Below are 23,935 nucleotides of genomic sequence, written 5' to 3' on the forward strand. Positions count from 1 at the left end.
TGAACTTTGACCTCCCTTTTCCTCCCACAGACAGCGGCCAGCTCTAGGAAAGTGTCTAGCAGCCTTCTCAGCAGCATTCCCAGTAGCTTTCCTCGAGCCTGACATGAACAAATTTAACAGCATCTCCATTTACAACAGCAAAGGAAGTAAAGACCGAGCAGGTACACTATTTTACTCTCAGCATAGACATGGCATTACATCTACAATAACCATCCGGCTGGAACACAAACTCAACATTATCATACATTATTTGCTAAGAAACAATCTAATCATTCTACTTCCTGTCTCTCAGCTTTAGGTCTTCCAGGGACGGTTGGAGAAGTTTGTACACTGGTCCCAAACTTGGAGAAATCTCTGGAGGAGATCATGGAACTGGCAGAGTCTGGCATGAGATACACTCAGATGCCTCATGTCATGGAGGTGAAACACTAACTTATTCTTTTCATTTTCTTTCTTTCTTCATTTCTCCTCAGAATCAGCCATGAACATCACTCCTGTGGGTAGAGATGCATCTGGTTAAATCAGGGGTCACCAAAGGCAGTCCTGTAGGGCTGCTGTTATGCAGATTTTCAATTTTACCCTGCTCCAACACACCTCACTCATATAAAATAGACCCCTCAGCCGATGAAATGACGCTCTTTCTGAGGGGTCATTGCTGCCAATGACTCCTTAGTTGGAGTCAGGTGTGTTAGAGCAGGGAGACACTGGGGGTTCACTCATCTGGGGGTGAACAAATCCTTGACCCCATTAAACTGCTTCCATGCTGATAACTGGAGAGGGATATTAGATGTAAATCCAGTTTTATACTAATTCAGTTTAATTATATTAAATCATCTCAAAGCATTTTTGGAGTCCAATTCTTTCCAAATCATTGTTGGCCAGATGTAATCCAATTAAAACAAATCTATCAAATTATCCACTTTAGTCCAGTTGCTAATAACTGTGTTTATATAAATCATTTATTTGAGCACTGAGTCAAACCTTATTCCACCTGGATTCAGTATCAGAACTGACCCTGTCTAATATCAAGACCTGGAACTCCATCCTGACTGGGCCGTATTCCAGTCTCTGCACCTGCTGCCTCGTGATTCATTATGAGCAGCACTTTCTTGTTTTCAGACAACTGGGTGAAGAGCTGACTCAGACTGCTGGCGGCATGTGCTCCAACCTCCATCATCAAGTCTTATCATTTTTCAGTTACATGTTGAAGATGTATTGAAGTTGAACGGAAAAAGTTGGGTTGAATAAAAACTTCTACTGATGCTCAATATAACCTCTACACCTACCTGACATGTGGCATATGGGCTCAATAATGTGATGTTTTTATTCGTAGATACCTTACATCAAACTGGAAATATGCTGCCGCCAAAATGAGAAAGTTCGGTCTTACAGGGGACACACATTGTGGCAGCCAGTGTTCTTAACCTGCTACAAGGGGTGTCCCCTGACTGAGTAGCTTACTACATACTACATCCTACCATCATGTATTTTCATTTATATATACTTCACATCAAACTACAAATCCAACGTCTATACAGCATCTGCATAATTAGGTCATAATGGACATAACATTACTAACTGGCAATAAAAACTGTGAATTCAGAAGGAAATATTTTGAGTTATAGTGTACTTGTTCTACTGTTTAATGGGTGACCAGAAAGATCTGAAATAAATAGATAGCGACCCACCTTGTGACCTGATCTGTGACAGACAGTTAGCTAGCCTACCTACAGAAACACTGAAGCAAGTATAGTACATAAAACCACGACAAACTTAGCAAAACCGTGCTGAAACAACAACCATCAATAATTCAAGCAACTTGAATGTTGGTTTTTATCTTTACGTGGTGAAATCCAGCATAGTGAAGGTGATCCAACACTACTGTCGGGGTGCACGCTCCCTCACCTATCAGTCATCCAGACAGAAATCAATTCTATCCGGGATTACCGCCTTTGAACACCGGAGCCCAATATATGATTTTTTTTTTTTTTTTTGACAGATACCTCTTGTTCTCCCCCTCGTCATCCTCCTGCCCCGAGAACCTAGTGTCAGACCAGGTGAAGGCAAAAGGGTCCATTTGGGGAGAGAGAGTAAATAGCACCTCTCTATTACACCCTAGGACTGGGCGGATAGTATTGATTGATATCAGGGTCATTTGCACTATTGACTTTATTACTCTAAAACAGTATTATGGTATTGGTATCTTATTATTATTGGCAATACTTGCCCTTGATTTACTTGATATCGGAGCAATACTAAAATGTGCAGTATAGCGCAGCCCTATCACGTTTGACTCACAGTCTCATCAAAATCCATCTTTTAAATGGATCGACTCCCTTTCAGGATCCTGCAGCAGTGTGAAAGGTCAGGAAGAATTCTCTTCTCTGATTGGACAGTTTGAATTGCCATCATCCAATCGCATACAGTTGGAAAGATGGGGCCAAGCTGCATCTACAACTTGAGTTTTCTGTGCAGGTTTTGGCTTTGCACCGGGGAAATTATGTTTGCAAAAGCACTTGTTTTGTTCCTTTCAAACAGAAATATTTTTAAAGCCATTTCCTTAACTACACATTGACAAACTGGAATTTATCAGGTACATTTTTTTGCAGGATGACAAAACTTGATTACAAATATAAACTAAAATTTGTTGCAAATATTCATTTACAACTGTAAAAACCTATATGGCTTCAGATTGAGCCCATAGTTGAAGCTATCAACTTGATTGTAATAATTAAAACCATATGGCTGTTTTAGTGTGTTGGTGTTTTGTGATTAGTACAATTTTTTCCAATTTCAATCCTAAAGAAGCAACAAAATCCACACTGACATCTTCTGGTGATGCTTTGTGGATTTGCTTTAAAGCAGTCTTTGTTTCTCTGCAGGTGGTTTTGCCAATGTTGTGCAGTTATATGTCCCACTGGTGGGAACACGGACCAGAGAGCAACCCAGACCAAGCAGACGGTTGCTGCACATCTGTTACCTCGGAACACATCAACACGCTACTGGGGAACATCCTAAAGATTATCTACAACAACCTGGGGATCGATGAGGGGGCCTGGATGAAGAGACTGGCTGGTAAACAGGACTGTCTTTGGACATTTACCGTCCTGTGGTTTTTAGTTCTCACTGCTGGATTTCTGCCCACACCTGTTTTCTGCCAACAGTGTGAGCAGAAATACTTTTAGGGCTGTTGACAGGAAGGATGCTGAGTGTGGATGTTGATCAGGTTTAGTGTACACAGTGCATGAAATAAGTTAACAGGTAAAAGTAATATTACTTTTGTTAATCATCAGGTACAACAGAGGGGCTTAAAGTATGAAAAAACACCTTTTATATTCTTTTATGATTCACCCCATTCTTTGTCTTTTAAGTCTTCTCTCAGCCAATCATCAGCAAAGCCAAAGCCGACCTGCTGAAGACGCACTTCCTGCCGTTGATGGAGAAACTTAAAAAAGTGAGTCTTTATGGAACATTTTGATTGTGCAGCAGTGATTTTTGCACATAAACAGAGTCATTTATGTTACTTTCCCCTCTGGTTTATATCAGTTTTATACCCATTACAGCTTCAGTTCCAACATATTAAGGACTATGTGTCAAATTTAGATATAATGGAAAATGAACTCAAATTTATATGGAAATGTAAAATACTTAGTTTCCAAATCTGATTTGTTGTTTATTTTCTTTTAGGAATAAAATGCAGGATAATGGTATTTGGAAATCTTTGCATTCTGATTTTATGTCTGTTTCATACAGAGACACATCTCCTTTGTAACTGGGTTCGTTCACGTTATTCTTCCACCCATTATGTATGTATATATTTGCATTGTTTATATGGTGTAGTCCAGACTATATGTGTGTATACAGGGTATTCTGTTATTTTTAAGCCAGCATTGAGTATACCCACTTGAAATTACAGCTGAGGGTATAACCGAGTTTGATCTGAATTGGACAAAACACTGAGAGCCAGAAGACTTGCTGCGGAGTAGTAAGGTGGAATTAAGGGGGTTTAGTGATTATGCAAGGTTATGCACCTTTGAGGAAAGCCAAAGAAGAGAGCTGGAATGATCAAAATGGAAAGTGAGGCGAGTTCCATTCGTATGGAGCAATGTACTGACAGAGGAATAGGACATCATTAAACAGTTTACATCATTAAGTAGTTTGGAGTGTGTGTAAGGGAGTGTGGTGGTGTGTGTGTGTGTGTGTGTGTGTGGGGCAAGTGCATGTCTGTGGGTGGGTGGACATGCAGTGGATGGGGGGTGGGATGGAGATGGAGGATGTGGTGGGGTGTGGGGAGGGGTGGAGGCTTGGGGGGTAGGGGGGTTTTGGTGGCGGAGGCTTGGATGTGATGTGGGGGTCTGGAGGATGGTTTTGGGGGTGTGCTGGATGTGTGTGTCTGGATGTGGGTGTGAAAGTGCCGCTGTGTGGACAAGGGGGGACCTTATGTCCCCAGGTGGGGGTGTCCTCTGTGAGTGAGGGGGCGGTGGACCATATATATATATATATATATATATATATATATATATATATATATATATATATATATATGTGTATATATATATATATATATATATATATATATATATATATATATATATATACATGCAGGGTATACTCTCACATTTTTCAGTGATGCTGCTTTTTACAGTTACATATGTCCACACAAATGGAGGTTCAACAGCAGCTTAGCCTATATCTATGATGCTACATTGGTGCTTGACCATAGACATAAACATAATAAAGACATGTTTATGAGTCTATCAGCCTGACGCCAGCACCCACTCAGCCCTCCATCTGAGAGGATAGAAATGCCGTCTCTTCACCTATAGCCTAAGATGCTGCTACTGCTGTGTTGAGATCCAATCAGGACTTATTACAATTGTGATGCCCATGATTACTAATATTTCACGAGTTATTATTTAAAAGGTCAAAAGTTAGTAGTGTGAGCTGCAGAGCTGTGTGAACCATTCTTCCACGAGAGAATAACATCTACTAGGATGTCTTCCTTATGACCTGTTATGGTTCAGATGGATGAAAATGTCAAGATTTCTTTCTGACAAAGGTAACAAGTGGAGAGTAAATTATTATTAGCATAATTTGTGAAAGAAAAAGCTTTGACATAATTATTGCAATATTTTATTTCAAAATTATGTAATTCATTAGCAATTATGTTTCATTTAAGTTTTACAAGGTGATTGTTAATGTTTCATTTTAGTGCAAAATAACTGGAGCCAGAAGTAAACTGGAAACTGCTTTGGCTGGGCAGAGAGGGCTCGAATTAAGTTGCTGGCTCCCTTTCCTCTTTTCGGACTTCTAGGTGTTACAACCCCCCGGCTCTGCTAGGGGAAGAGGGGCAGCAACATTAAAGATGTGAGATAAAGGGAAACAAGGGTTTAATATTTTACCAACATCTTGGTGAAATATTTGGTCACCACACAACGTTGCTGGTTCACACCACAAAATAATACAATAGCCAAAGAGAACCAGGCATCTAAAGGCCAACTACAAGGTTCAACAAAACAACAGCAACAACAACAACAAACCATCTCAAGGTTTCTCAAAGGGCAAGCTGTTCCACACCAGAACAGCTGCCCTGAATCTTCATTTGAAGCTGGTTTAAATAGGGAGGCTCCAGCCAGCCAACCAAGGAAGAGCCAACCACAAGCAGGGGGTGGAACAGTGAGGTGTGTCCTGAAGAAGCAGCCAATCGCAGAGGTGTGATGACACAGCTGCTTGTCAGAGTCTTCCTGAAATACACAAGTTGAGGCCTGGGGCCGTAACATATGAACCACCAGTAAACCTGTAGTCTGAGAATAAACTGCTCTGTTGGTAAAATCTGGAAATCTGAAACCTTTAAGATCCAGTGGAACTTAGTCAGAAAGCCCTTTATATGTGAGAAGTATTTTAAATATTTCTCTGGATTAACAGAAAGCCAATGACGGAAAGATAAAACTGGAGAAATATTGTTTCTAATGATAGTTCCCATCAGACATGTAATGTCCTTTAAACAAGTCAGAATGAGGCTCAGTAGTGTGTGTGGCCTCCGCGTGCCTGTATGACCTCCCTACAACACCTGGGCATGCTCCTGATGAGGCGGTGGATGTTCTCCTGAGGGATCTCCTCCCAGACCTGGACTAAAGCATCCGCCAACTCCTGGACAGTCTGTGGTGCAACTTGGTGTTGGTGGATGGAGCGAGACATGATGTCCCAGATGTGCTCAGCTGGATTCAGGTCTGGGGAACAGGCGGGCCGGTCCATAACATCAATGCCTTGGTGTTGCAGGAACTGCTGACACACTCCAGACACATGAGGTCTAGCATTGTCTTGCATTAGGAGGAACCCAGGGCCAACCGCACCAGCATATGGTCCCACAAGGGGTCTGAGGATCTCATCTCGGTACCTAATGGCAGTCAGGCTACCTCTGGCGAGCACATGGAGGGCTGTGCGGCCCTCCAAAGAAATGCCCCCCCACACCATTACTGACCCACTGCCAAACCGGTCCTGCTGGAGGATGTTGCAGGCAGCAGAACGTTCTCCACGGCGTCTCCAGACTCTGTCACGTCTGCCACATGTGCTCAGTGTGAACCTGCTTCCATCTGTGAAGAGCTCAGAGCGCCAGTGGAGAATTTACCAATCTTGGTGTTCTCTGGAAAACGCCAAACGTCCTGCATGGTGTTGGGCTGGAAGCACAACCCCCACCTGTGGACGTCGGGCCCTCATACCACCCTCATGGAGTCTGTTTCTGACTGTTGGAGCAGACACATGCACATTTGTGTCCTGCTGGAGCTCATTCTGCAGGGCTCTGGCAGTGCTCCTCCTGTTCCTCCTTGCACAAAGAAGGAGGTAGCGGTCCTGCTGCTGGGTTATTGTCCTCCCACGGCCTCCTCCACGTCTCCTGATGTACTGGCCTGTCTCCTGGTAGCGCCTCCATGCACTGGAAACATTGTGCTGTTTAAGACAGACTGTTTAAGACAGACACAGCAAACCTTCTTGCCACAGCTGGCATTGATGTGCCATCCTGGATGAGCTGCACTACCTGAGCCACTTGTGTGGGTTGTAGACTCCGTCTCATGCTACCACTAGAGTGAAAGCACCGCCAGCATTCAGACCAAAACATCATCCAGAAAGCATCGGAACTGAGAAGTGGTCTGTGGTCTCCACCTGCAGAACCACTCCTTTATTGGGTGTGTCTTGCCAGTTGCCTATAATTTCCACCTGTTGTCTGTTCCATTTGCACAACAGCATGTGGGACTGATTGTCAGTCAGTGTTGCTTCCTAAGTGGACAGTTCCATTTCACAGAAGTCTGGTTGACTTGGAGTTACATCGTGTTGTTTTAGTGTTCCCTTTATTTTTTTTAAGCAGTGTATATCATTTGAAAGACACACCCTGGTCCAGAAAAATTCCAAGTTTCCTTGCTGTGTAAGTATTGGTAATACCAGCCAGAATAATTCTAGAGATAGACAGGCTCTCAAGTCCAAAGACAACAATCTCAATGACTTCCTGAATTTGGAAGGAAAAGGCAGTCATCCAGGGCTTCATGTCCCTCTAATCCAACAAACTGAATGCATTCATCAGGGTTCATGCAGAAGTAAATCTGAGTAAAACTTGCCGAGAAATAAATATTTATGCCATAAGTCTATGCCATTATGATGCATAATGATTATTTTTAACAGATGACATGAAGATAAAAACACTATATGACCAATTAAAGATCATAAAATCAAGTAAAGCAAACATTGTGTGACTGTGTTGTATAGAAAGCGGCTGTTGTGCTGATAGATGAAGAACACAACAAGGCTGAGGGGAGAGGAGAGATGTCTGAGACGGAGCTTCTTATCATGGACCAGTTCACTATACTGGTCAGAGACCTATATGCCTTCTACCCTCTCCTTATTCGATTTGTGGACTACAACAGGTACTGAACTCTTCCCAACACATCTGCTTTTTGCAAGAACTGATGTTTTATAAAATAGTATTTTTGAATGAGTGTGTCATGCCATCTGTATTTAATGTTCATAGCACTCAAAATCAGTATACTGTGACATTCACTCCATGCCACAGCTGTAAAATACTTGTACATACTGCAGACAATCTTTACCTTGCACTTGTTGCTTATTGCACGCTGGTTGGATGTCAACTACGTTTCGTTGCATTGTAGTTATACATGTGTAATGACAATAAAGTTGAATCTAATCTAATCCAAATGATGACAATGAAGACGATCTGTGTTGGTAGCATGTAGCCTAACATGATGGTTTGCTCATATGAAATTTAGAAAATTAAATGGGTTTGTTTGGCAAACAGCAGAATTGTAAAAAGCATGTAAACATTTTAGTCTGAACAAAATTGCTGCAAACTGATGTGATGTGTCTGACAGGGCCAAATGGCTGAAAGAGTCCAACCCAGAGGCAGAGGAGCTGTTCAGGATGGTGGCTGAAATCTTCATCTTCTGGGCCAAATCTCATGTAAGAACATGATCGGAGAGAATTCAAAATAATAGAAAACACATTTAGAATGAGAAGAAGAGGTTCTGAAAGCAGGACTCAGCTGCTGTCTTAAAAAAAGCTGTTGTCTTGCAGAATTGAGAAGGATTTCAGGAACTAAGGGTTCACAGAAAATGAACCAACAAAGAACAGCAGTTGTCTGGGTCAGATTGCAGCAGAAGACCAGACCTTCTCAGCTAAGAAAACTGGAGTTACAGGACTCACCTAAACTGTACAATAGAAGACGGAAAAATGTTGCTGGTCTGATGAGTCTCAATTTCACCTCCAAATTTAGAAAGTAGGGTTTGGGATCTGCTGAAAGCATCGTGAAAACGTGAATGCTGCTGTTGTAATGGTGTGGAGAAGTCTGTCGTGTCCCACTTTGGGCCTCTCAGCAGCAGCCTGGCATGGTTTATCCACCACTGTGTGTTGCTGCTGACCATGTCCATCCCTTTCTGAGCACAGTGTAGCATCTTCTGATGGAAACTTCCAGCAGGATGATGCACCATGTCACAAAGCTCACATCATCTCCACCATGACAATGAGTTCACTGTCCTCCAACGGCTCCACAGTCACCAGATCTACATCCAGCAGAGCAGCTTTGGGATGAGGTGGAACGGGAGATTCTCATGGTGATGAGGTGGAACGGGAGATTCTCATGGTGATGAGGTGGAACGGGAGATTCTCATCATGATGTGGTGGAACGGGAGATTCTCATCATGATGTGGTGGAACGGGAGATTCTCATAATATTTTGGTGGAACAGGAGATTCTCATGGTGATGAGGTGGAACGGGAGATTCTCATGGTGATGAGGTGGAACGGGAGATTCTCATCATGTTTTGGGGGAACAGGAGATTCTCATGGTGATGAGGTGGAACGAGAGATTGTCATGGTGATGAGGTGGAACGGGAGATTCTCATCATGTTTTGGTGGAATAGGAGATTCTCATCATGTTTTGGTGGAACAAGAGATTCTCATCATGATGAGGTGGAACGTGAAATTGTCATCATGACAAGGGGGAACCAGAGATTCTCATCATGAGGTGGAACGGGAGATTCTCATCATGATGTGGTGGAATGGGAGTTTGTCATGGTGATGAGGTGGAACGGGTGATTGTAATCATGTTTTGGTGGAACGGGAGATTCTCATAATATTTTGGTGGAACGGGAGATTCTCATCATGACGAGGTGGAACGGGAGATTCTCATCATGTTTTGGTGGAACAGGAGATTCTCATGGTGATGAGGTGGAACGAGAGATTCTCATGGTGATGAGGTGGAACGAGAGATTCTCATGGTGATGAGGTGGAACGGGAGATTCTCATCATGTTTTGGTGGAATAGGAGATTCTCATCATGTTTTGGTGGAACAAGAGATTCTCATCATGATGAGGTGGAACGTGAGATTGTCATCATGATGTGGTGGAATGGGAGTTTGTCATGGTGATGAGGTGGAACGGGAGATTCTCATAATATTTTGGTGGAACGGGAGATTGTCATGGTGATGAGGTGCAACGTGAGATTCTTATGATGATGAGGAGAGACGGGAAATTCTCACCGTGATGAGATGGAACGGGAAATTCTCATCATGATGAGGTGGAACGGGAGATTCTCATCATAATGTGGGGGAATGGGAGATTCTCATAATATTTTGGTGGAACAGGAGATTGTCATTGTTATGAGGTGGAACGGGAGATTCTTATCATGATGAGGTGGAACGGGAGATTCTCATGGTGATGAGGTGGAACGGGAGATTCTCATGGTGATGAGGTGGAACGGGAGATTCTCATGGTGATGTGGTGGAACGGGGGATTCTCATAATATTTTGGTGGAACAGGAGATTGTCATTGTGATGAGGTGGAACGGGAGATTCTCGTGGTGATGAGGTGGAACGAGAGATTCTCATGGTGATGAGGTGGAACGGGAGATTCTCATCATGTTTTGGTGGAACAAGAGATTCTCATCATGATGAGGTGGAACGAGAGATTGTCATGGTGATGAGGTGGAACGCGAGATTCTCATCATGACAAGGGGGAACCAGAGATTCTCATCATGAGGTGGAACGGGAGATTCTCATCATGATGTGGTGGAATGGGAGTTTGTCATGGTGATGAGGTGGAACGGGTGATTGTAATCATGTTTTGGTGGAACGGGAGATTCTCATAATATTTTGGTGGAACGGGAGATTGTCATGGTGATGAGGTGCAACGTGAGATTCTTATGATGATGAGGAGAGACGGGAAATTCTCACCGTGATGAGATGGAACGGGAAATTCTCATCATGATGAGGTGGAACGGGAGATTCTCATCATAATGTGGGGGAATGGGAGATTCTCATAATATTTTGGTGGAACAGGAGATTGTCATTGTGATGAGGTGGAACGTGAGATTCTTATCATGATGAGGTGGAATGGGAGATTCTCATGGTGATGAGGTGGAACGGGAGATTCTCATGGTGATGAGGTGGAACGGGAGGTTCTCGTGGTGATGAGGTGGAAGAGGACATTCTCATCATGATGAGGTGGAACGGGAGATTCTCATCATGTTTTGGTGGAACAGGAGATTGTCATGGTGACGAGGTGGAACGGGAGGTTCTCATGGTGATGAGGTGGAAGAGGACATTCTCATCATGATGAGGTGGAATGGGAGATTCTCATCATGTTTTGGGGGAACAGGAGATTCTCATGGTGATGAGGTGGAACGAGAGATTGTCATGGTGATGAGGTGGAACGGGAGATTCTCATCATGACGAGGTGGAACGGGAGATTCTCATCATGTTTTGGTGGAATAGGAGATTCTCATCATGTTTTGGTGGAACAGGAGATTCTCATGGTGATGAGTTGGAACGAGAGATTCTCATGGTGATGAGGTGGAACGGGAGATTCTCATCATGTTTTGGTGGAATAGGAGATTCTCATCATGTTTTGGTGGAACAAGAGATTCTCATCATGATGAGGTGGAACGTGAGATTGTCATCATGACAAGGGGGAACCAGAGATTCTCATCATGAGGTGGAACGGGAGATTCTCATCATGATGTGGTGGAATGGGAGTTTGTCATGGTGATGAGGTGGAACGGGTGATTGTAATCATGTTTTGGTGGAACGGGAGATTCTCATAATATTTTGGTGGAACGGGAGATTGTCATTGTGATGAGGTGGAACGGGAGATTCTTGTGGTGATGAGGTGGAACGGGAGATTCTCATCATGTTTTGGTGGAATAGGAGATTCTCATCATGTTTTGGGGGAACAGGAGATTCTCATGGTGTTGAGGTGGAACGAGAGATTCTCATGGTGATGAGGTGGAACGAGAGATTCTCATGGTGATGAGGTGGAACGGGAGATTCTCATCATGTTTTGGTGGAATAGGAGATTCTCATCATGTTTTGGTGGAACAAGAGATTCTCATCATGATGAGGTGGAACGTGAGATTGTCATCATGACAAGGGGGAACCAGAGATTCTCATCATGAGGTGGAACGAGAGATTGTCATCATGATGTGGTGGAATGGGAGTTTGTCATGGTGATGAGGTGGAACGGGAGATTCTCATAATATTTTGGTGGAACGGGAGATTGTCATGGTGATGAGGTGCAACGTGAGATTCTTATGATGATGAGGAGAGACGGGAAATTCTCACCGTGATGAGATGGAACGGGAAATTCTCATCATGATGAGGTGGAACGGGAGATTCTCATCATAATGTGGGGGAATGGGAGATTCTCATAATATTTTGGTGGAACAGGAGATTGTCATTGTGATGAGGTGGAACGGGAGATTCTTATCATGATGAGGTGGAACGGGAGATTCTCATGGTGATGAGGTGGAACGGGAGATTCTCATGGTGATGAGGTGGAACGGGAGATTCTCATGGTGATGAGGTGGAACGGGAGATTCACATAATATTTTGGTGGAACAGGAGATTGTCATTGTGATGAGGTGGAACGGGAGATTCTCATGGTGATGAGGTGGAACGGGAGATTCACATAATATTTTGGTGGAACAGGAGATTGTCATTGTGATGAGGTGGAACGGGAGATTCTTATCATGATGAGGTGGAACGGGAGATTCTCATGGTGATGAGGTGGAACGGGAGATTCTCATGGTGATGAGGTGGAACGGGAGATTCTCATGGTGATGTGGTGGAACGGGGGATTCTCATAATATTTTGGTGGAACAGGAGATTGTCATTGTGATGAGGTGGAACGGGAGATTCTCGTGGTGATGAGGTGGAACGAGAGATTCTCATGGTGATGAGGTGGAACGGGAGATTCTCATCATGTTTTGGTGGAATAGGAGATTCTCATCATGTTTTGGTGGAACAAGAGATTCTCATCATGATGAGGTGGAACGAGAGATTGTCATGGTGATGAGGTGGAACGCGAGATTCTCATCATGACAAGGGGGAACCAGAGATTCTCATCATGAGGTGGAACGGGAGATTCTCATCATGATGTGGTGGAATGGGAGTTTGTCATGGTGATGAGGTGGAACGGGTGATTGTAATCATGTTTTGGTGGAACGGGAGATTCTCATAATATTTTGGTGGAACGGGAGATTGTCATGGTGATGAGGTGCAACGTGAGATTCTTATGATGATGAGGAGAGACGGGAAATTCTCACCCTGATGAGATGGAACGGGAAATTCTCATCATGATGAGGTGGAACGGGAGATTCTCATCATAATGTGGGGGAATGGGAGATTCTCATAATATTTTGGTGGAACAGGAGATTGTCATTGTGATGAGGTGGAACGGGAGGTTCTCGTGGTGATGAGGTGGAAGAGGACATTCTCATCATGATGAGGTGGAACGGGAGATTCTCATCATGTTTTGGTGGAACAGGAGATTGTCATGGTGACGAGGTGGAACGGGAGGTTCTCATGGTGATGAGGTGGAACGGGAGATTCTCATGGTGATGAGGTGGAACGGGAGGTTCTCGTGGTGATGAGGTGGAAGAGGACATTCTCATCATGATGAGGTGGAACGGGAGATTCTCATCATGTTTTGGTGGAACAGGAGATTGTCATGGTGACGAGGTGGAACGGGAGGTTCTCATGGTGATGAGGTGGAAGAGGACATTCTAATCATGATGAGGTGGAACGGGAGATTCTCATCATGTTTTGGGGGAACAGGAGATTCTCATGGTGATGAGGTGGAACGAGAGATTGTCATGGTGATGAGGTGGAACGGGAGATTCTCATCATGACGAGGTGGAACGGGAGATTCTCATCATGTTTTGGTGGAATAGGAGATTCTCATCATGTTTTGGTGGAACAGGAGATTCTCATGGTGATGAGGTGGAACGAGAGATTCTCATGGTGATGAGGTGGAACGGGAGATTCTCATCATGTTTTGGTGGAATAGGAGATTCTCATCATGTTTTGGTGGAACAAGAGATTCTCATCATGATGAGGTGGAACGGGAGATTCTCATCATGATGTGGTGGAATGGGAGTTTGTCATGGTGATGAGGTGGAACGGGTGATTGTAATCATGTTTTGGTGGAACGGGAGATTCTCATAATATTTTGGTGGAACGGGAGATTGTCATGGTGATGAGGTGCAACGTGAGATTCTTATGATGATGAGGAGAGACGGGAAATTCTCACCGTGATGAGATGGAACGGGAGATTCTCATCGTAATGTGGGGGAATGGGAGATTCTCATAATATTTTGGTGGAACAGGAGATTGTCATTGTGATGAGGTGGAACGGGAGATTCTTATCATGATGAGGTGGAACGGGAGATTCTCATGGTGATGAGGTGGAACGGGAGATTCTCATGGTGATGAGGTGGAACGGGAGATTCTCATGGTGATGTGGTGGAACGGGAGATTCTCATGGTGATGTGGTGGAACGGGAGATTCTCGTGGTGATGAGGTGGAACGGGAGATTCTCATAATATTTTGGTGGAACAGGAGATTGTCATTGTGATGAGGTGGAACGTGAGATTCTTATCATGATGAGGTGGAACGTGAGATTCTTATCATAATGAGGTGGAACGGAAGATTCTCATGGTGATGAGGTGGAATGGTAAATTCTCATGGTGATGAGGTGGAACGGGAGATTCTCATCATGTTTTGGTGGAACAGGAGATTGTCATGGTGACGAGGTGGAACGGGAGGTTCTCATGGTGGTGAGGTGGAACTGGAGATTCTCATGGTGATGAGGTGGAATGGGAGATTCTCATGGTGATGAGGTGGAAGAGGACATTCTCATCATGATGAGGTGGAACGGGAGATTCTCATCATGTTTTGGTGGAACAGGAGATTGTCATTGTGATGAGGTGGAACGGGAGGTTCTCATGGTGATGAGGTGGAACAGGACATTCTCATCATGATGTGGTGGAATGAGAAATTCTCATCATGACGAGGTGGAACGGGAGATTCTCGACATGATGAGGTGGAACAGAAGATTCTGATCGTGATGAGATGGAACAGGAGATTCTCTACATGATGCAGTGGAACGGGAGATTCTCATCATGATGAGGTGGAATGGAAGATTCTCATGGTGATGTGGTGGAACAGGAGATTCTCATGGTGATGAGGTGGAACCGGACATTCTCATGGTGATGAGGTGGAACAGGAGATTCTCATGGTGATGAGGTGGAACAGGAGATTCTCATGGTGATGTGGTGGAACCGGACATTCTCATGGTGATGAGGTGGAACCAGACATTCTCATGGTGATGAGGTGGAACGGGAGATTCTCATGGTGATGAGGTGGAACCGGAGATTCTCATGGTGATGAGGTGGAACGGGAGATTCTCATGGTGATGAGGTGGAACGGGAAATTCTCATGGTGATGAGGTGGAACCGGACATTCTCATGGTGATGAGGTGGAACGGGAGATTCTCATGGTGATGAGGTGGAACGGGAGATTCTCATGGTGATGAGGTGGAACGGGAGATTCTGATGGTGATGCGATGGAACAGGAGATTCTCATGGTGATGAGGTGGAACGGGAGATTCTCATGGTGATGTGGTGGAACGGGAGATTCTCATAATATTTTGGTGGAACAGGAGATTGTCATTGTGATGAGGTGGAACGGGAGATTCTCGTGGTGATGAGGTGGAACGAGAGATTCTCATGGTGATGAGGTGGAACGGGAGATTCTCATCATGTTTTGGTGGAATAGGAGATTCTCATCATGTTTTGGTGGAACAAGAGATTCTCATCATGATGAGGTGGAACGAGAGATTGTCATGGTGATGAGGTGGAACGCGAGATTCTCATCATGACAAGGGGGAACCAGAGATTCTCATCATGAGGTGGAACGGGAGATTCTCATCATGATGTGGTGGAATGGGAGTTTGTCATGGTGATGAGGTGGAACGGGTGATTGTAATCATGTTTTGGTGGAACGGGAGATTCTCATAATATTTTGGTGGAACCGGAGATTGTCATTGTGATGAGGTGGAACGTGAGATTCTTATCATGATGAGGTGGAACGGGAGATTCTCATGGTGATGAGGTGGAACGGGAGATTCTCATGGTGATGAGGTGGAACGGGAGATTCTCATCATGTTTTGGTGGAACTGGAGATTCTCATGGTGATGAGGTGGAACGGGAGATTGTCATGGTGATGAGGTGGAAGAGGACATTCTCATCATGATGAGGTGGAACGGGAGATTCTCATCATGTTTTGGGGGAACAGGAGATTCTCATGGTGATGAGGTGGAACGAGAGATTGTCATGGTGATGAGGTGGAACGGGAGATTCTCATCATGACGAGGTGGAACGGGAGATTCTCATCATGTTTTGGTGGAATAGGAGATTCTCATCATGTTTTGGTGGAACAGGAGATTCTCATGGTGATGAGGTGGAACGAGAGATTCTCATGGTGATGAGGTGGAACGGGAGATTCTCATCATGTTTTGGTGGAATAGGAGATTCTCATCATGTTTTGGTGGAACAAGAGATTCTCATCATGATGAGGTGGAACGTGAGATTGTCATCATGACAAGGGGGAACCAGAGATTCTCATCATGAGGTGGAACGGGAGATTCTCATCATGATGTGGTGGAATGGGAGTTTGTCATGGTGATGAGGTGGAACGGGTGATTGTAATCATGTTTTGGTGGAACGGGAGATTCTCATAATATTTTGGTGGAACGGGAGATTGTCATTGTGATGAGGTGGAACGGGAGATTCTTGTGGTGATGAGGTGGAACGAGAGATTCTCATGGTGATGAGATGGAACGGGAGATTCTCATCATAATGTGGGGGAATGGGAGATTCTCATAATATTTTGGTGGAACAGGAGATTGTCATTGTGATGAGGTGGAACGGGAGATTCTTATCATGATGAGGTGGAACGGGAGATTCTCATGGTGATGAGGTGGAACGGGAGATTCTCATGGTGATGAGGTGGAACGGGAGATTCTCATGGTGATGTGGTGGAACGGGAGATTCTCATCATGTTTTGGTGGAATAGGAGATTGTCATTGTGATGAGGTGGAACGGGAGATTCTTGTGGTGATGAGGTGGAACGAGAGATTCTCATGGTGATGAGGTGGAACGGGAGATTCTCATCATGTTTTGGTGGAATAGGAGATTCTCATCATGTTTTGGTGGAACAAGAGATTCTCATCATGATGAGGTGGAACGAGAGATTGTCATGGTGATGAGGTGGAACGCGAGATTCTCATCATGACAAGGGGGAACCAGAGATTCTCATCATGAGGTGGAACGAGAGATTCTCATGGTGATGAGGTGGAACGGGTGATTGTAATCATGTTTTGGTGGAACGGGAGATTCTCATAATATTTTGGTGGAACGGGAGATTGTCATGGTGATGAGGTGCAACGTGAGATTCTTATGATGATGAGGAGAGACGGGAAATTCTCACCGTGATGAGATGGAACAGGAAATTCTCATCATGATGAGATGGAACGGGAGATTCTCATCATAATGTGGGGGAATGGGAGATTCTCATAATATTTTGGTGGAACAGGAGATTGTCATTGTGATGAGGTGGAACGTGAGATTCTTATCATGATGAGGTGGAACGGGAGATTCTCATGGTGATTAGGTGGAACGGGAGATTCCCATGGTGATGAGGTGGAACGGGAGATTCTCATGGTGATGTGGTGGAACGGGAGATTCTCATGGTGATGAGGTGGAACGGGAGATTCTCATGGTGATGTTTAACGGGAGATTCTCATAATATTTTGGTGGAACAGGAGATTGTCATTGTGATGAGGTGGAACGTGAGATTCTTATCATGATGAGGTGGAACGTGAGATTCTTATCATAATGTGGTGGAACGGAAGATTCTCATGGTGATGAGGTGGAACGGGAGATTCTCATCATGTTTTGGTGGAATAGGAGATTCTCATCATGTTTTGGTGGAACAAGAGATTCTCATCATGATGAGGTGGAACGGGAGATTCTCATCATGATGTGGTGGAATGGGAGTTTGTCATGGTGATGAGGTGGAACGGGTGATTGTAATCATGTTTTGGTGGAACGGGAGATTCTCATAATATTTTGGTGGAACGGGAGATTGTCATGGTGATGAGGTGCAACGTGAGATTCTTATGATGATGAGGAGAGACGGGAAATTCTCACCGTGATGAGATGGAACGGGAGATTCTCATCGTAATGTGGGGGAATGGGAGATTCTCATAATATTTTGGTGGAACAGGAGATTGTCATTGTGATGAGGTGGAACGGGAGATTCTTATCATGATGAGGTGGAACGGGAGATTCTCATGGTGATGAGGTGGAACGGGAGATTCTCATGGTGATGAGGTGGAACGGGAGATTCTCATGGTGATGTGGTGGAACGGGAGATTCTCATGGTGATGTGGTGGAACGGGAGATTCTCGTGGTGATGAGGTGGAACGGGAGATTCTCATAATATTTTGGTGGAACAGGAGATTGTCATTGTGATGAGGTGGAACGTGAGATTCTTATCATGATGAGGTGGAACGTGAGATTCTTATCATAATGAGGTGGAACGGAAGATTCTCATGGTGATGAGGTGGAATGGTAAATTCTCATGGTGATGAGGTGGAACGGGAGATTCTCATCATGTTTTGGTGGAACAGGAGATTGTCATGGTGACGAGGTGGAACGGGAGGTTCTCATGGTGGTGAGGTGGAACTGGAGATTCTCATGGTGATGAGGTGGAATGGGAGATTCTCATGGTGATGAGGTGGAAGAGGACATTCTCATCATGATGAGGTGGAACGGGAGATTCTCATCATGTTTTGGTGGAACAGGAGATTGTCATTGTGATGAGGTGGAACGGGAGGTTCTCATGGTGATGAGGTGGAACAGGACATTCTCATCATGATGTGGTGGAATGAGAAATTCTCATCATGACGAGGTGGAACGGGAGATTCTCGACATGATGAGGTGGAACAGAAGATTCTGATCGTGATGAGATGGAACAGGAGATTCTCTACATGATGCAGTGGAACGGGAGATTCTCATCATGATGAGGTGGAATGGAAGATTCTCATGGTGATGTGGTGGAACAGGAGATTCTCATGGTGATGAGGTGGAACCGGACATTCTCATGGTGATGAGGTGGAACAGGAGATTCTCATGGTGATGAGGTGGAACAGGAGATTCTCATGGTGATGTGGTGGAACCGGACATTCTCATGGTGATGAGGTGGAACCAGACATTCTCATGGTGATGAGGTGGAACGGGAGATTCTCATGGTGATGAGGTGGAACCGGAGATTCTCATGGTGATGAGGTGGAACGGGAGATTCTCATGGTGATGAGGTGGAACGGGAAATTCTCATGGTGATGAGGTGGAACCGGACATTCTCATGGTGATGAGGTGGAACGGGAGATTCTCATGGTGATGAGGTGGAACGGGAGATTCTCATGGTGATGAGGTGGAACGGGAGATTCTGATGGTGATGCGATGGAACAGGAGATTCTCATGGTGATGAGGTGGAACGGGAGATTCTCATGGTGATGTGGTGGAACGGGAGATTCTCATAATATTTTGGTGGAACAGGAGATTGTCATTGTGATGAGGTGGAACGGGAGATTCTCGTGGTGATGAGGTGGAACGAGAGATTCTCATGGTGATGAGGTGGAACGGGAGATTCTCATCATGTTTTGGTGGAATAGGAGATTCTCATCATGTTTTGGTGGAACAAGAGATTCTCATCATGATGAGGTGGAACGAGAGATTGTCATGGTGATGAGGTGGAACGCGAGATTCTCATCATGACAAGGGGGAACCAGAGATTCTCATCATGAGGTGGAACGGGAGATTCTCATCATGATGTGGTGGAATGGGAGTTTGTCATGGTGATGAGGTGGAACGGGTGATTGTAATCATGTTTTGGTGGAACGGGAGATTCTCATAATATTTTGGTGGAACCGGAGATTGTCATTGTGATGAGGTGGAACGTGAGATTCTTATCATGATGAGGTGGAACGGGAGATTCTCATGGTGATGAGGTGGAACGGGAGATTCTCATGGTGATGAGGTGGAACGGGAGATTCTCATCATGTTTTGGTGGAATAGGAGATTCTCATAATATTTTGGTGGAACGGGAGATTGTCATGGTGATGAGGTGCAACGTGAGATTCTTATGATGATGAGGAGAGACGGGAAATTCTCACCGTGATGAGATGGAACAGGAAATTCTCATCATGATGAGATGGAACGGGAGATTCTCATCATAATGTGGGGGAATGGGAGATTCTCATAATATTTTGGTGGAACAGGAGATTGTCATTGTGATGAGGTGGAACGTGAGATTCTTATCATGATGAGGTGGAACGGGAGATTCTCATGGTGATTAGGTGGAACGGGAGATTCCCATGGTGATGAGGTGGAACGGGAGATTCTCATGGTGATGTGGTGGAACGGGAGATTCTCATGGTGATGAGGTGGAACGGGAGATTCTCATGGTGATGTTTAACGGGAGATTCTCATAATATTTTGGTGGAACAGGAGATTGTCATTGTGATGAGGTGGAACGTGAGATTCTTATCATGATGAGGTGGAACGTGAGATTCTTATCATAATGTGGTGGAACGGAAGATTCTCATGGTGATGAGGTGGAACGGGAGATTCTCATCATGTTTTGGTGGAATAGGAGATTCTCATCATGTTTTGGTGGAACAAGAGATTCTCATCATGATGAGGTGGAACGGGAGATTCTCATCATGATGTGGTGGAATGGGAGTTTGTCATGGTGATGAGGTGGAACGGGTGATTGTAATCATGTTTTGGTGGAACGGGAGATTCTCATAATATTTTGGTGGAACGGGAGATTGTCATGGTGATGAGGTGCAACGTGAGATTCTTATGATGATGAGGAGAGACGGGAAATTCTCACCGTGATGAGATGGAACGGGAGATTCTCATCGTAATGTGGGGGAATGGGAGATTCTCATAATATTTTGGTGGAACAGGAGATTGTCATTGTGATGAGGTGGAACGGGAGATTCTTATCATGATGAGGTGGAACGGGAGATTCTCATGGTGATGAGGTGGAACGGGAGATTCTCATGGTGATGAGGTGGAACGGGAGATTCTCATGGTGATGTGGTGGAACGGGAGATTCTCATGGTGATGTGGTGGAACGGGAGATTCTCGTGGTGATGAGGTGGAACGGGAGATTCTCATAATATTTTGGTGGAACAGGAGATTGTCATTGTGATGAGGTGGAACGTGAGATTCTTATCATGATGAGGTGGAACGTGAGATTCTTATCATAATGAGGTGGAACGGAAGATTCTCATGGTGATGAGGTGGAATGGTAAATTCTCATGGTGATGAGGTGGAACGGGAGATTCTCATCATGTTTTGGTGGAACAGGAGATTGTCATGGTGACGAGGTGGAACGGGAGGTTCTCATGGTGGTGAGGTGGAACTGGAGATTCTCATGGTGATGAGGTGGAATGGGAGATTCTCATGGTGATGAGGTGGAAGAGGACATTCTCATCATGATGAGGTGGAACGGGAGATTCTCATCATGTTTTGGTGGAACAGGAGATTGTCATTGTGATGAGGTGGAACGGGAGGTTCTCATGGTGATGAGGTGGAACAGGACATTCTCATCATGATGTGGTGGAATGAGAAATTCTCATCATGACGAGGTGGAACGGGAGATTCTCGACATGATGAGGTGGAACAGAAGATTCTGATCGTGATGAGATGGAACAGGAGATTCTCTACATGATGCAGTGGAACGGGAGATTCTCATCATGATGAGGTGGAATGGAAGATTCTCATGGTGATGTGGTGGAACAGGAGATTCTCATGGTGATGAGGTGGAACCGGACATTCTCATGGTGATGAGGTGGAACAGGAGATTCTCATGGTGATGAGGTGGAACAGGAGATTCTCATGGTGATGTGGTGGAACCGGACATTCTCATGGTGATGAGGTGGAACGGGAGATTCTCATGGTGATGAGGTGGAACCGGAGATTCTCATGGTGATGAGGTGGAACGGGAGATTCTCATGGTGATGAGGTGGAACGGGAAATTCTCATGGTGATGAGGTGGAACCGGACATTCTCATGGTGATGAGGTGGAACGGGAGATTCTCATGGTGATGAGGTGGAACGGGAGATTCTCATGGTGATGAGGTGGAACGGGAGATTCTGATGGTGATGCGATGGAACAGGAGATTCTCATGGTGATGAGGTGGAACGGGAGATTCTCATGGTGATGTGGTGGAACGGGAGATTCTCATAATATTTTGGTGGAACAGGAGATTGTCATTGTGATGAGGTGGAACGGGAGATTCTCGTGGTGATGAGGTGGAACGAGAGATTCTCATGGTGATGAGGTGGAACGGGAGATTCTCATCATGTTTTGGTGGAATAGGAGATTCTCATCATGTTTTGGTGGAACAAGAGATTCTCATCATGATGAGGTGGAACGAGAGATTGTCATGGTGATGAGGTGGAACGCGAGATTCTCATCATGACAAGGGGGAACCAGAGATTCTCATCATGAGGTGGAACGGGAGATTCTCATCATGATGTGGTGGAATGGGAGTTTGTCATGGTGATGAGGTGGAACGGGTGATTGTAATCATGTTTTGGTGGAACGGGAGATTCTCATAATATTTTGGTGGAACCGGAGATTGTCATTGTGATGAGGTGGAACGTGAGATTCTTATCATGATGAGGTGGAACGGGAGATTCTCATGGTGATGAGGTGGAACGGGAGATTCTCATGGTGATGAGGTGGAACGGGAGATTCTCATCATGTTTTGGTGGAACAGGAGATTCTCATGGTGATGAGGTGGAACGGGAGATTGTCATGGTGATGAGGTGGAAGAGGACATTCTCATCATGATGAGGTGGAACGGGAGATTCTCATCATGTTTTGGGGGAACAGGAGATTCTCATGGTGATGAGGTGGAACGAGAGATTGTCATGGTGATGAGGTGGAACGGGAGATTCTCATCATGTTTTGGGGGAACAGGAGATTCTCATGGTGATGAGGTGGAACGAGAGATTGTCATGGTGATGAGGTGGAACGGGAGATTCTCATCATGACGAGGTGGAACGGGAGATTCTCATCATGTTTTGGTGGAATAGGAGATTCTCATCATGTTTTGGTGGAACAGGAGATTCTCATGGTGATGAGGTGGAACGAGAGATTCTCATGGTGATGAGGTGGAACGGGAGATTCTCATCATGTTTTGGTGGAATAGGAGATTCTCATCATGTTTTGGTGGAACAAGAGATTCTCATCATGATGAGGTGGAACGTGAGATTGTCATCATGACAAGGGGGAACCAGAGATTCTCATCATGAGGTGGAACGGGAGATTCTCATCATGATGTGGTGGAATGGGAGTTTGTCATGGTGATGAGGTGGAACGGGTGATTGTAATCATGTTTTGGTGGAACGGGAGATTCTCATAATATTTTGGTGGAACGGGAGATTGTCATTGTGATGAGGTGGAACGGGAGATTCTTGTGGTGATGAGGTGGAACGAGAGATTCTCATGGTGATGAGATGGAACGGGAGATTCTCATCATAATGTGGGGGAATGGGAGATTCTCATAATATTTTGGTGGAACAGGAGATTGTCATTGTGATGAGGTGGAACGGGAGATTCTTATCATGATGAGGTGGAACGGGAGATTCTCATGGTGATGAGGTGGAACGGGAGATTCTCATGGTGATGAGGTGGAACGGGAGATTCTCATGGTGATGTGGTGGAACGGGAGATTCTCATCATGTTTTGGTGGAATAGGAGATTGTCATTGTGATGAGGTGGAACGGGAGATTCTTGTGGTGATGAGGTGGAACGAGAGATTCTCATGGTGATGAGGTGGAACGGGAGATTCTCATCATGTTTTGGTGGAATAGGAGATTCTCATCATGTTTTGGTGGAACAAGAGATTCTCATCATGATGAGGTGGAACGAGAGATTGTCATGGTGATGAGGTGGAACGCGAGATTCTCATCATGACAAGGGGGAACCAGAGATTCTCATCATGAGGTGGAACG

General features: G+C 44.9%; 1 protein-coding gene across 1 annotated transcript in view; it reads left to right on the forward strand.

Annotated features, from left to right (window-relative positions):
* Positions 1-23,935, forward strand: part of ryr2a (ryanodine receptor 2a (cardiac)) — a gene marked incomplete at its 3' end in the record, with an annotated part of 479,882 nt that overhangs the window by 290,418 nt on the left and 165,529 nt on the right. The window contains exons 68-73 of the mRNA XM_079260659.1: positions 31-161; positions 293-420; positions 2,883-3,075; positions 3,372-3,454; positions 7,756-7,913; positions 8,376-8,463. Coding sequence (XP_079116785.1) covers positions 31-161; positions 293-420; positions 2,883-3,075; positions 3,372-3,454; positions 7,756-7,913; positions 8,376-8,463 — 781 coding nt within the window. The remainder of the gene's footprint in view (positions 1-30; positions 162-292; positions 421-2,882; positions 3,076-3,371; positions 3,455-7,755; positions 7,914-8,375; positions 8,464-23,935) is intronic.

This window comes from Telmatherina bonti (assembly GCF_933228915.1).
Source record: "Telmatherina bonti genome assembly, chromosome: 21".
Classification (NCBI taxonomy): domain Eukaryota; kingdom Metazoa; phylum Chordata; class Actinopteri; order Atheriniformes; family Telmatherinidae; genus Telmatherina; species Telmatherina bonti.